Source organism: Cladophialophora psammophila, assembly GCF_000585535.1.
Source record: "Cladophialophora psammophila CBS 110553 chromosome Unknown aczJe-supercont1.18, whole genome shotgun sequence".
In the NCBI taxonomy this organism is placed as follows: Eukaryota; Fungi; Ascomycota; class Eurotiomycetes; order Chaetothyriales; family Herpotrichiellaceae; genus Cladophialophora; species Cladophialophora psammophila.
In genome coordinates this window covers 45,085-58,774 of record NW_006912939.1, presented here as the reverse complement: position 1 = coordinate 58,774, position 13,690 = coordinate 45,085, and the positions used below count along the sequence as shown (strand labels likewise).

At 51.8% G+C, this 13,690-nt stretch overlaps 4 protein-coding genes across 4 annotated transcripts; 2 read left to right on the top strand and 2 right to left on the bottom strand.

The window, feature by feature from the left end:
• Positions 1-348: 348 nt before the first annotated feature.
• A1O5_09925 (uncharacterized protein) lies at positions 349-2,115 on the top strand (the record flags this gene model as incomplete). Its single annotated transcript, XM_007750503.1, has 1 exon — positions 349-2,115. The coding sequence occupies one exon, from the start codon at positions 349-351 to the stop codon at positions 2,113-2,115; it is 1,767 nt and encodes a 588-aa protein (XP_007748693.1).
• A 354-nt stretch (positions 2,116-2,469) lies between these two features.
• On the bottom strand, positions 2,470-4,167 carry A1O5_09924 (uncharacterized protein; the record flags this gene model as incomplete). The annotated part of the gene is made up of 4 exons (XM_007750502.1): positions 2,470-3,333; positions 3,400-3,464; positions 3,512-3,878; positions 3,928-4,167. The coding sequence occupies 4 exons, from the start codon at positions 4,165-4,167 to the stop codon at positions 2,470-2,472; spliced, it is 1,536 nt and encodes a 511-aa protein (XP_007748692.1).
• A 638-nt stretch (positions 4,168-4,805) lies between these two features.
• Positions 4,806-6,164, top strand: A1O5_09923 (uncharacterized protein; the record flags this gene model as incomplete). The annotated part of the gene is made up of 1 exon (XM_007750501.1): positions 4,806-6,164. One exon carries the CDS (start codon positions 4,806-4,808, stop codon positions 6,162-6,164), a length of 1,359 nt encoding a protein of 452 aa, XP_007748691.1.
• A 4,852-nt stretch (positions 6,165-11,016) lies between these two features.
• Positions 11,017-12,924, bottom strand: A1O5_09922 (uncharacterized protein; the record flags this gene model as incomplete). Its single annotated transcript, XM_007750500.1, has 1 exon — positions 11,017-12,924. The coding sequence occupies one exon, from the start codon at positions 12,922-12,924 to the stop codon at positions 11,017-11,019; it is 1,908 nt and encodes a 635-aa protein (XP_007748690.1).
• Positions 12,925-13,690: the final 766 nt, after the last annotated feature.

Sequence of the window (13,690 nt, the reverse complement as noted above, 5' to 3'; positions counted from 1 at the left end):
TCAAACGGCCAGACCTAGATATTTTGGGCACACGGCATGAACCACATCGAATAGCTGACTCGCCGAATAACCACCATTTATATTGGGTCAGACATCTCTATATTAGACTAGCCAATGCAAAGAGATCGGGCTGCTCCACCGGGGTGAAGTGGAGGGGAAAGAAGATTTCGTTGTGGACTTCCTCTTCAAGCCGGGCAAATCATTGATCATCGACATCGAAAGGACCCTTACGATATTTACTGCAGGACTCTGACCCAAGACATTCCCTCGTCCTGACCTTCCTTTTCCTTTCAATTTTCAGCCCGATGAAGACACCCGCCTCTCCATTCGCCCGACAGCTACCTAGAGATGCCCAAAGTCACCTCCCAGCGGACTTTTACGGCGTGTTGGACCTGTCGCCGCCGAGGTCTCCGTTGCGACAATCTAGTTCCCCGGTGTACCCAATGCGTTCACTCGCGCCTGGCCTGTGAGGGCTACGACATCCGACTTGTGTGGGTCGACTCCGAGACGGGGGCATATGAGCCGCAGCAGCGACGTGCCTATCCCTGTGAATTGACCTGGGACGGATATCCGACCTGGACCCTGAGGGAGGTGGGCCATCTGATCAAGCACGCAGAGAACAAACGGTGTCGATGTCCCCTGCACCGCCATCCCAGTCCGTTCGTTACTTTCCCAAGCTATGAAGCGATTGATTCTTCGTCCGCCCAGTCCGAGCATACGACGCCTCTGAAAGAGAGTACAGACCGCCCGGAAAGCCCGCAAAACGCACTATCAGAGACCACGACTCCTGCCACGTACACACCTCCTTCGCCACAAACAACTGATCGCAGTGACTATGGAGATCTTGGCCCACCCACGATCTACATCCCGACAGAGTTATCGACGTCTCTCATACCAGATGGATCACGCCAAGATAACGAGCTCTTCCACCACTACATCTCCAACGTGTCCGTGATGATGACCCCAATTAATGACGATTACAATCCGTGGAAGTCAACATACCCGTGCCTCGCGGTGCACGACATGACTTCAGCCAGCACTCGCTCTCTGTTCCACGGCATTCTGGCCCAGTCGGCATTTCACCTCTCCAACCTCGATGTGCCAAACCCTGCAGGCTATGACAGGTCGGCCACGCAGCATTTCGGCATCGCGTTGCGCCACCTCCGCCGCAGCCTAGCCAGTCCGACGGAGAATTTCAGCAGTACGCTGGCGGCAATGCTGACCGTCACGCTCGCCGAGCATGTCTTTCACGGCCAGTCCAATGGCTTGAGGCATCATCTCCAGGGTTCTGTTCAATACGTGGCGCAGTATCTGGGGCAAAAGCCTTGGGTTACTTCTTACGAGGCGTGGATAGTCACGCAGAGTTTTGTTCTGCACGCGCTCATGTCTCAAATCGTGGGCGGCGGCGCGACCGACACCCCCAGTACGTCCACTACGCTCCATGAAGTGCTGGGAGACGTCGCGGCCGACCCTCAGTTCGCATATACGCTCGGCAGCACACCTCGGTTGATGAAGGCGTTGTACCAGGCCCGCCTCCTCGAGAAACAGCTAGCTGTCAGAGGGCCTTTCCAGGGCGGCAAGCCAGACCTATCCGAGGACGAACTGCTTCAGGCCAGCAAGATCCTCGCCGCGCTCAACACTCCCCTGGACGCAGAGGTCGAGCTCTACATGAGCAGACAGCGGCCGATGGAGACACCGGCACAACAGCGGAAATTCATCGTGTCGAACTTGAATCTCTTTAACTCCGCTGTGACCATCTACCTCCTTCGCGTGGTCCTGCGTTATCCACCCTCGGCAGTCGCGGAACAAGTGTTCCAAACCCTGTCCGCGGCGGCGACGCTCCTCGAAATGGACCGCACCGCAGTCTCGATCTGGCCCATCTTCATCGCCGCCGCCGAAGCCTACACGGCCGAGGCGCAAGCACTGGCGGAGTGCGTCTTGAGCCTCTCGACGAGCTTAGGCGCCGCCAACCGTGCGGTAATCCACCGGGTCGTGAAGCAGATATGGATTGAACGCGAAGAGGCCGCCGCCCAACGGCGGTGCGAGGTCGGCGACGTCCTCGTGGATTGGCGGGAGGTGTTGAAGAACCTAGACGTGGAGATTCTGCTGCTCTGAGATCATCGCAATGCAGTCTCCCGAGCTCAACACCTTCGGACACCATTCCTCCCGCACGGACAGCATTCAAAGCAGCAAATTACCTTTACGCTTCTCCGCTTGTTGCAATGCGCATGCGAAGTGGAGTTTGGTCCTCTACCGCTGTACGGGCGATCTCTGTAGGGGCGAGTAGGTTGTATGAACAGCATCCCCTATTTAGCTAGCAAGTGTTTTCGACTATATCCTTGCATTTGCAAGCAAAAGGTCACGGACGCCTCTGCATCTCCAGAGTCCTCTCAAGCAGACCTCCGCCACTTTCACAGTCTCTCGACGACACATCCGCGCACACCGTCATCCATGCAGGGCGGCGTCTTCTCAGTAGCGGTACCTGAAAGACTTGTTCTCCTTGTCGGTGCGGTCTGTGAACCCATCGATATTGCCTTGCCAAGGATCGTAGGTGTGGTCGCCCGCCGCGGCTTTAGCATCACGCCTCCTGTTCGCGTTCCACATCCAGAGGCCCGTGGCGGCCGTGGCCACCCAGCCTACGCCAATCATCACGCCCAGAACAATCGTCGCCGATGGGTAGCGTGGTGCCTCCTTGAGGTCAAAAACAAAAGGTCCCGCGAAGTTTCCGATCCAGAAGGCGACGAAGTTGATGCCGTTGACGGTGGCGCGTTTGGTGTGGCCGGCAAAGTTGGCCGCCACGATCGCCCAGTTGAGCACAATCGCACCTCCGTACGCCGACACGATCCAAGTGCATGACGTGAGCGCCATCTTCTGATCTGCCGGAATGGTGGAAAATCCGACCATGGCCACAATGGCAAAGATGGCGAGCACCAGTATGATGATGATCGTGCGATTGCGGGAGCGTGAGGCAAGATAGCCTGCAACGATGGTTGCAAACAGCTGAACCGCGCCAATAGGCAGCTGATACCTGACGGATTCAATGGGCGACCACCCGAACCCTCGAAGGAATGCGCTAAAATAGCCAGTGAGGGCACCGTTGGCCATACCAATGGTGAACTGTTGCACGAGGAGACACCAGACCCGGAAGTCCCGCAGCGCTTCGTAGATTTGATACTTGAGAACCTTGCCATGCTTGATGCCAGTCTGGTTCCTCGCAATGCGCCAAACCGCGGCAAGCTTTTCTTCTCGAGTCAGGAATTTTGCGTCACCGGGTCCGGATGGCAAAAAGAAGAAGCCGATCATACTAAGAACGACGGCGATCGATCCAACGACCTGTCCATCTGTGAGTCTCGCGGACCTGAAGGATGGGAGTAAAGACAAAGCAGGCAGGCGCCTTACCAGGAAAATGAGTTGCCACGAGCGAATAGCCGTGTTTGTGACGCTACCAAGTCCCACGGCGATACCTGCGCCGACAACGTCGGCGAGTCCATTGCATCCCTGCCAAATGCACATCCGCAGTGGCTGTTCGTCGCGAGTCCAGAAGATGCTGGTGAGTACGATCCAGGCCGGGCCGATGCCGGACTCGGAAATGCCCAGGAGGATCTCACGGTGAAGATGGTCCCAAAGTTCTTTGCAGCAGCCAGGACCATGGAGAAGAGACCCCAGCTGAACAGCAAGCAGGAAATCAGTTTGCCGACGGGCAGCTTCTGGACCGCCACACTGGCAGGATAAGATCCGATCATGAGTCCCAAGCCGCCGATGGCAACCGTCCAGGAATACTGTCGTCCCTTGAGACCCAGGTCTTCTTGCAAGCTGAACGCATTGGCGTAGTTCAGGGACGCCTTTTTGAGGTAGGCGGTTATAAAGATGGAAACCATCTGTGAGATATCAGCAACAGATACAGGACCGAGAGGATCATCGACATACCAGCGGGAGGAGGATGAAATCCAGCTTTCGTCGTACTCGCTTTGCAAGCCGTTCCAGGTGCTCCGGGTCAAGCTCCAATGCCTGGGTATAGGCATCGAGACCGGTGTCAATATGGTTGGCGTCGACCTGTGGCTTGATGGCCTCATCGACGATGCTTGTGCTCGCGACATCAGCAACGTGGATCGAGTTGGGCGAGTCATGCTTGTTCAGGTATCTATTGCCAGTAGTCTGGGATGCCATGTTAGGAACTGTGCTGGAGTTTGCACGATCCCAAAAACGCAGAGAAATTGGGTGATTGATCGAATGTTATGCCTCTCCTGGCTTCGTCTTGAGAGGGCTCTGGCCTTGATAAAGGGATTCGAAGATAACCTCGCGGTCTCGCGAGCATTACAGGTCTGGCTGTTATCGGGTATTCTCCATGCCAGGCCCAGACAGTCGATGGGCTATCAATGGCACGCATGTTTTTAGTTTCGGGCAGACTTGATATCTGTCTTCGAAAACTGACGAGTGTAATCAGTGAAGCGCCAATGCCAGGTTCTAGATAGATCGTAATTGTGTGTGGAGGCTCGCCGAGAAGGGAAAGTATCTGGCAGGGGCTGCAATCGAGTGACCCCGTCCCCACGGGGGACGCTTCGGGCTCCACTTTTGGACTCGTAGAGAAGTTCACAACGAAGGGCCAAGATGTGTGTGGGCCTCTGGCTATACAGATCCCAGAGAAATCACGTAACCATCCCCAATCCTGGTTATCGCCGGATGCTGGGGTGATACAAGAGGTGCTTGATCGGGAGCTGGTCAGTTAAAAGGTACTCGAATGGTTCTCACAATTCTTTCGGCCTGGTTTTATCACTTCAAGAAATTCGACTTGGGCACAACAAAAGATGACGACACCGCCCCTGAAGTTCGATCCCCCGATAGACCTTGATACTGTGACAACGCCATGGAAACAGCCGCGCCAGCAGACATACATTCTCACCAACGCCCAGGTCATTGATCCCGTTGACGGGAGTGTACGGCATAACACCACGGTCAGGTTGGAAGGAGGCCTCGTACAATCTGTCGGGGACGAGAATGGAAAGACGACTGATGATGGAGACATCCTTCGCATTGATCTCGAGGGCAAATACATTTTACCCGGCCTCTGGGACTGCCATGTGCACCTGGCGGCAGTACAAGGCTTTACCAGCTTTGACGAGATCTTGAATCTCTCATCGGACACGGCTCTTCTTCGTCAGCCGGAGATCGGGCAAGCGATGCTCGACCGGGGCTTCACCACCGTGCGAGATTGTGGCGGCGCACTGTTACCCCTGAAATTGGCATTCGAGGAAGGCATCCATCCTGGACCTCGGCTTTTCATTGCAGGTCGCCAGCTGTCGCAGTCCGGGGGCTGCGGGGACAAGCGTTCTGCTTTCGATGATAGCCATTGTTGCGGCGGCGCCAAACAACTCTCCTGTCGAACCGTGGACGGCGTGCCGGAGTGTCTGAAGTTCACGCGAGAGGAGCTCCGTCTCGGCTCTGACTTCATCAAGATCATGGCCGGAGGAGGAGTCTCCAGCCCACGCGGCGGTCTCGGTGATATCGAATTCACCGAGGATGAAATCAAAGCGATCACGACTGTGGCTTCAAATGCCGGAACGTTTGTCACGGCTCACGCATACACCCCGGCTGTGATACAACAAGCGGTGAACTGTGGTGTGCTCGGCATCGAGCATGGCAACTACCTCGACAAAGGGACCGCGGAGCTCATGGCTCAGAAAGGGGTCTATCTGACACCGACCCTGGTGACATATGCGGCAGGATCGATGCCCGAATTCGGAGCCTTCGTGAGCCCAGAGTCGATGGCGAAGCTCAAAAACACTCTCGAATCCGGGCTCAGGGCCGTCGAACTTGCCAAGGAGGCAGGCGTCACGATATGCTTCGGGACCGACCTACTGGGACCCATGCACTTTGCCCAGACCAAGGAGTTTCAGCTACGGAAAAACGTGCAGTCTACCTTGGAGATCATCCAAAGTGCAACAATCAACGCGGCCCAGATGATGCGCCGACAGGACTCTCTTGGAAGAGTGGCGCCGGGCTTCGTGGCGGACTTGTTGATCTTGAACGCCAACCCGTTGGAGGATATCACTGTCCTTGACCGACCTGAAAAACACCTGTTGGCGGTGTTCAAGGAGGGCAGAGTTGTTTCTTCGCGTTGGTCACAGCTGGAGACGAGGAATCGGCGGCCTGCCAAAATTATATAACTTGGCGTATGTACCCTGGTGTTGGATAGCCAACGCACCATAAAAAGTACGTAGTGCACGAAATTTAAGCCGTCGGAAGCTACATGACCCATCTGGTCTTCCTTGTAAACGAACTTCAGATCACTTCGAGACCGTGGCTCGAAGAAATCCCCAAAGTCAGGGTTCGAGGTGCGGAGTTCGTCTTCAGCATTTCCCTGTGCGTCGAGGAATGCACAACATTTCGAAAGGGGAAATCGTCCAGCATCGGTGCATCATCTCGGTGAAATAGCTTGTCAGTTGCAAAGCCATCACTCTCTTCCCGCATTTGTCTCTGCGACACCCTGAGCTTGTAAGACAGTCAAATATAGAAATGCAGGCGCAAAGACAGTAGTATCTACCAGCCTTTACTTAGCTGTGCCTACGAATTCCCCTCCCTTCGAGATATTGACAGATGTCCGTGGCTTGTGGCCGTTAACCTTGAGGCATTTCGACTGTGGCCAGTGGGACGTGTTCGGCCGCACCCCCTTGAAATGTTCTCTTGCTGGAGTCGACAATATCCCTCCCAAACTGTCATATTCAATTGCAACATCTCCCCTTCAAGAGGCTGTTCCTCATAATCTTACAATGAACAACCAAGTGAATTGCTCTTTTAACGCCCCGCGCGATTTAGCCCAAACAAGAGCTAGGGTAAATATCCCTGAGTAAAGAGTTACACCGGGGTCGTAGGTGATGTTAGAGTAGCCGCTGAAAGAGGGTGAGAGGTGAAGGCCCCAATTGTGGAAAGGATGCCCATTAATCTTTGAAATATTATCCGAAAGTATCGAATTATTAGAGTGATAAGTGTTCAAGAGTCTTCGGGAGCCGGGATAATCTTCAATGAGATGTCTCCACGTTCGGGTTCACTTGATAGATCTCATTGTAGCTGCCAACATTTAGCTTTAGATAATTAACTGTGTCGTTAGGAACATTTGCAATGCTTCAGACTCAGACCTCGACATCACACTGATTCTCGATAGCGGCGGTCCCGACGCAAGTAACGGAAGGGACATGGAACGATACCGCGGCAAAGACGAGTCGTGTCAAATCAGCCATGTTGAAGGCGGCGGTTTACCTGAGAACCTGCTGCTCAAAGCTGAGTCTATTTGATAGAGAAGCGGTGCTATGGGATGACTTTTTAACATGGGAGAAGTGGAGTGTCTAGTAAGGCACCAGCCTTCGGTGATCAGATGAGATAATTGGGAGCAATTGCGTCCAGAAAAGGCCCCTGAGCAATGAGAGTATGCGGGAGATCAAGGGAGCCAAATCAAGCAGGAAGCTCGAAATGGTCTCGTTGGTAAGCCGCTGAGCTTACAGAAAATGAAAGGGATTCGGGAGAGCCGTGTAGTGGACTATGAAGTCTTAAGCATGTGTTAAGTATTCCTCCCATTTTGGGGGTGAACAAATATCGAAAAGATGGACAAGTATCGGTGGCAACCGAGTTCGATCCCTTCCAGGTCGAGGTAGAGCGAGGGAGGCTTGATGGGAGGGTCTGAGATATCATCGAGAAGAGATAGAACTGTAACCTCGCGATCAGTAAGTGTCATTTCGGCGTTGTGCGGTGGCTCAGGTCTTGAACATTCACGAGACGCTCACTCCATCCAGGTCTGGCGAATTTGTTTGTTCATCTTGAAAGGAAAGGCCGCTGAGGGGCCATTGGTGAGGTCATGGCTTGCCCTCACTTGACCTTCCTATTTTATAAGCCTTCAGGTTGCAAGCGCGATCATGCACGTGGTGTACGAAGAGCTTGATTAGAATAGTGATCATTGAAAACTTCTCCCAGGGACAGCCACGAGATTCAGGTTACCTGGAAAACCCCGTGGAGATCGACTTGGAAGCCATACTACATGATCGATCTCGAAACGAATCAGTGGTGACTCGAGGAATGATTCAGACTTCCCGATAATCCACCAGCAACAATGTGGGAGACTTCCATAACTAAAGAGCTTCTGCTGCAAAAAGATATCCCTGATTGCTATGCGCGGGGCTTTGAGGATCGGTCCCAAGGAGAACCACTTGACTTCGTCCGCTGACCAACGACGCTGCTTATCCGTCGAACAGGAAGCCGAGATCGTTATACATTTGTACTTCCTCTGCTAACGCGGCAAAGACTCACAAGCTGTGACTGCTATCTGCATTGAAGAGGCCCTGGCTGCAAAAGGACTCACTGTTCGATTGACAGTAAACGGTACTGCTACTCTATATGCTGAGGAAGGTTTACGACAGATATGTTTTTTACTTAGCAGTTCTCACGGTGTAGTAAGTCGATAAGTCGATTGTCACACGTTCTAGTTCATATCGTGCTCATTCGTTGCTCTGATAACAAAAATGCAAGGCAGCATGATGTTGATGTACTCTTCGAACAATTCGTCAAGCTAGACATTTCTCGCATTTGTGCGCGGCTACAACCGCGCCAGAAGCAAGACGTCTGATCCTCTCTGGTGATGCAATTCTACCGGACTGTAAATGGTTCGAGGACCGAGATGCTTGACGAGTCTCGAGAGATCCAAAGCTAGATCCGAGAGTTCCTCCATACCTTATTAATTGTTGAGGCAACATCACAAACATCCACCAGAGCCCCAAACTTATCAACAGTTGGATGAAATTGACTCAGAGTTTCGGAAGTGTCGATCAGTCACCCTGTTTGAGCGCGCTCCTCAACAACGATACCAATTTAAGCCCGAAAAGGTCGATTATTATGAGAGACTTGGTGGCCAAACCGAGTCACTATTACAGCTCTTATGATACGCTGATTTTGGCATCCAGGAGAAAGAGAAGTCTTTTCCAGAACATCCAGGTTAAGAGTTTTCACGTCCAGTTGTCGAAGACTGTTTGCTCATCCTCAATCCCAAGGTCAGCCATTCCTTTGCTCGAAAGCCTTCGAGACACCCCCGGAATCTCGAAAGCCTTACAACGGTTCGGCAATTCGCGAACAAAAGCCTGCACCGCCTTACTCAATCGGTTGGATGGCACAAGGGTAGGCATCAAAGCCCATGCCGAGATCAGGTTGCTCTTCTACAACGCAACGCACCGTGTCAAGCTCATGCCGAGAGTCATCTATGTGCACAAAAGCGCGTGTTATCTTTGTGACCTCTTCCTTCGATTCCACGGTCAATTCTAAGTGCCAGTGACAACCAACAAGCTTAATGAACGATGGATCCTACCTGATTGGTTGAGTATCATGCCTGAATAGTCATCCACGTCAAGATGATAATGCCAACATTTAAGATATGAACTCGAATGCCTAACTTCAGTCAGTGCCCAGGGGGTCGACACAGCTATTGAGATCGAGCGTTATCGTGAATGACGAAGCTCTCAATTACGGAAACAAGGTCACGAAGCCTCTAAGCAAAACTGACTTGTCATTCATCGTTACCTTTTGTGGATCACTTGTCCGAGTGTCCTTTCAGATTGAAAATCGCGTTGGCGAAGATGAGCCTGACGGACCATACCTAAATGTCTCGCTTTTCGAACTGGGAAACGGGACAAGATCTAACCCAGGTCAATATAGAAGGATTGATTTGAAACAACTTTGTGTTGGGCGCAATGTGGCTTTTGAATGTTTAGAGAATGATCCGGGTTTCTATGTTGAATAGAACAGGGGTGTAGTTAGGGTCGAATTCGGTAATTGGCATCAGCAGGTTTCGTAATGCCGGATGAATGAGAACGGAGCCAATCCATCCAGACTGCCCTGGATATCCCTGGACTTTTGCCTGTGCCGCAACTTCTTTCGCCAAGCCTGATCTTGGCCTGAATTGTATTCTCAAATCTTGAGCAAATGGATATACAATCTTCTTGTAGGGTAGAAGACGCTTACGGTGGGCCGCAACGGCTTTAATGAGAAACATTTTCACCTTTCACATCGGATCCTCGAAGAAACCTTTCATTGTCCACGCAGATATTGTTTTCTCCACACTCAAGGCTACTTCCGCCAACTTATAGAAAGAGTCTTTAAAGAGAGTGTCGAGATTACGCAGAGCCTGTAACGGACACGTCTTCATGGGTGTTCTTATGCTTGTAGGGCTCTCTCCTAAAGCAGAATTTGAGGAGTAATCCACCATACGCTCAACTTTCCCTTGATCGGTTTCGTCAACAATCTGGCACCATGACATCAAGCTCCGTGAATCTTCTTTCCCAGGTCTAATATTTGGTTGGTATCCCATTCAGATGCCGAAAAGGAGATCTTTGATAGCGAATGTAAGGCGGTTAACTAGGGCTCACCTTCATCCACCTACCCAAAAATATCGGCGAATTGTATACTGATGAAACGGTACCTGTTGAAGCTTATGTACAAATTCCCCAAGGCCTGTACCCTGACGAAGAATTTCGCGCGCCTTCCCACCGTCTACTGCCATCTCTTCCTCTTTCAACCTAATAGCCAACTCTGGAGCCAAAACCGTGTTGACGAAGTCTATGAACCTGGTGCGACGCAGGGCTTAGTTTCGACATCTTCGGTGTGGAAATTGAAACTCGAATTCCCGAATGATCTGTGTTCTCCTGGAAGGCGTCAGCGGATGGTTAACCGCGCGTCTTAAATAAGTGAAGGAAACATCGCTAGACGCCTATCTAGAATTAATTTCTGAATTCACTTATATAATTTCCGATCCCCGGGGCCCATACCAGCTAGCTTTACTAATTTCGTGGCCGCTGATTTTAGGAGGGACCCTTCCTTCTCACTGCCCACTTTAATTGGGAGAGATATAGCGACGAGATCTCCCCGTCTAATATACCGTAAAGGGCCGGAAGAAATTTACGGATGCGGGCGTCTAACCTCCACCAACCGATACTGTGACAAGGCAAAGTGGCTATATTGGGCTGGCATGGAGGTAGTCGATGATCAAAACCTCAACCACAGGAACTGATACGGCTTCATATGAATTCCAGCTTTCCGTAACTTAATCATGTACCCGCTGACCAGGTCCTTCGTCTCAGCAGGCATTCCCATAAATCTATCTCGGCCGATCCACTGGGCTTCGTCCGAGAAATTACAAAGACACAGCACGCTCGAACTTGGCCCCGGTCGTTGGTACCCAAGAATCGAGGGATTACCGGTGTAAAAGCCAATCGCCCTACCACCAGCAAGCTCCTCCGTGGTTTTGCGCAGATGAATAAGATGTTTGATCCCGGCGAAGATTTTCCCTGGGATGGTATTGACGTCGTGCCGCTCGGCATAGCGTTGCTCGGGATAGCAAGGCCGATTGACCCATCTGCTGTCATCCATCTTGGCCGGGTCGTTGAGGTAGCTGTAGTCGTTGAGTTGACCGACTTCATCGCCCAGGTAGATGAGTGGGATTCCGCCTGTGCTCATGGCGATCGAGTACGCGAGCAATATCCTCTCAATGGCGTGGTCTTGCATCGACTCCAAACCCGCTAATGAAGCCGTGGTGCCAGATATTCTGCAATCACCTGTCCTCGGATTGTCCTGAAATGGTACCCCTCGAGCAAAGCTGCCCGGATGGCGGTTCACGAAGAACGCATTGAGAAATTTTCTGTGATTCAGACCATCCTTGCCAAATTCTTTTGCATCCTCATCAGAGAACGTCCAGCCAATGTCATCGTGAGATCGAACATAATTGACCCAAGCGCAGCCTCGAGCTAAATTGTGTCTCCGCTCAATAGCTTGAGACAACATTGACGCGTCTCTGGTTGCCAGCGCTTCCCACGTCAAGGCCATCTGAAGCGGATTGTAAGACAGCTGACACTCGTACCGGTCGATATATTGTACCACAAAATCGGGGTGGACAATGGCCTCGGATTTGAAAAGCACAGACGGGGCAGCAATCCGACATAGAGCGTTGAAAGCTCGAAGCAGTTTGTGAACCTCCGGCAGATTCTCACAGTCTGTGTTCATCTGTTTCCACATGAATGCAACGGCATCCATCCGGAAAAGGTCGACTCCAACATTGGCCAGGTACAGCATCTCGCCGGCCATGGCTCTGAATACCGCGGGGTTCGAGTAGTTGAGGTCCCACTGAAAATGATAGAATGTCGACCACACGAATCGGCCGTCCGGAAGCTGGATGAAAGAGCCCGGGTGGTCATCTGGGAAAATCTCTCGGGTTGATCGTTCAAAGGCTGAGGGAACATTTCGATCAGGGAAGATCCAATACATGGCAGAATGCTCAGGATCGCCTTCAGCTGCGCGCTTAGCCCACCGATGCTCGTTCGAGGTATGGTTGAACACGAGATCAAGCACTAAGCTGATGCCTGCTTTTCTCAACTCAGTCGCCAACTCTCTCAGCTCCTCGATGGTCCCCAGTTCGGGCTGTACGTCTCGGTAGCTGGACACAGCATACCCGCCGTCATTGAGAGGTTGAGGCGCCAAGAACAAAGGCATCAAGTGTAGATAAGTCAGTCCCAACTCTTTGAAGTATGGGATGCGCAGTTTGATGCCAGCCAAGCTGCCAGCGTATCGGTCGACGTAGCAGACCCCTCCCAGCATTTGATTCGAGAGATACCACTCGGGGTCGAGTTCTCGCTGTTTGTCAACCTCTTGTAAGTCAGGGGATCTGTCTTGCCAGCTTTTCCCGCACATAGTTATCAGATCGACAAGTTGATCGAGGCAATCATGTCGGTAACCATACAGCTCAGCAAAAATCGCAAAGATGGTGATGAAGTTCATGTCAAGCCTGGCGAAAAAGTCCTTATTCTTGAGAATCGAGACTCCAACTTCGGTCTTCCTTAGCTCCTGGAGTATGTAGGCTTGGGCGGCTCGCGCCTGTTGCTCGATAGAGAGACTGTTCATGGGTGGAGAACGTAGTGGTGTAAGTTCTTTGAGCAGCGAAAGATGCTGGTTGTGAGACACCTAGTGCAACTGTCCAAAGGACGCGGGAACCGTCAGTAGTGATGAAAAATGAAAGATCTTGATTACCTTTTGGGGATTTGAGTCTTTTCGAGTTGCCCCCCGTGAGCCTGGCCTCTAGAGAAATTCATCATTAGCTTCTAGATTCCTTCGGGTGTTTTGTTAGAAGCCCGCATTGTCATGGAGCTTGATCCTGTCCAAAATGCCCTGCCGGCGCTTCTCTCGGCCAAATTGTGCCTTTGCCAATAACGCCGAGCGAGCGAGCGATTGACTTGGTTCAACCCTTTTAGAGCTACATGCGCTTTTCAGAGGACGCAACCATATGAGCATGAAGTTTCTGAGGGCATTTTCAGGACTCCTTGAGAGGCACAGCGGCAGGATATGGGCGGTGGACGAGACGATGTGGTTTATGACGGGTGGGATGTAAACAGAAATGACAGCCCGCGGGGTTTTTTTATTGCTTCGGGAAGACTCTTAAGTGGCTCACGATGAAAGGATATTATCCTTCACAAATCTTGCACACATGTCCACCCTTGAAGAGAGATATCTGTATATTTCCCAAGTTGCGCGGTATTTGGTAGGATGGAATTTTGTATTCAAACAATACAAGAGATCTATTATACCTCATGCATCAGCCCTGAGGGTCTTGGTTACACAAATGCCTTTTCATTCCATCAATCCCTGAGACGCCCAATTCTCTGGCTATGAG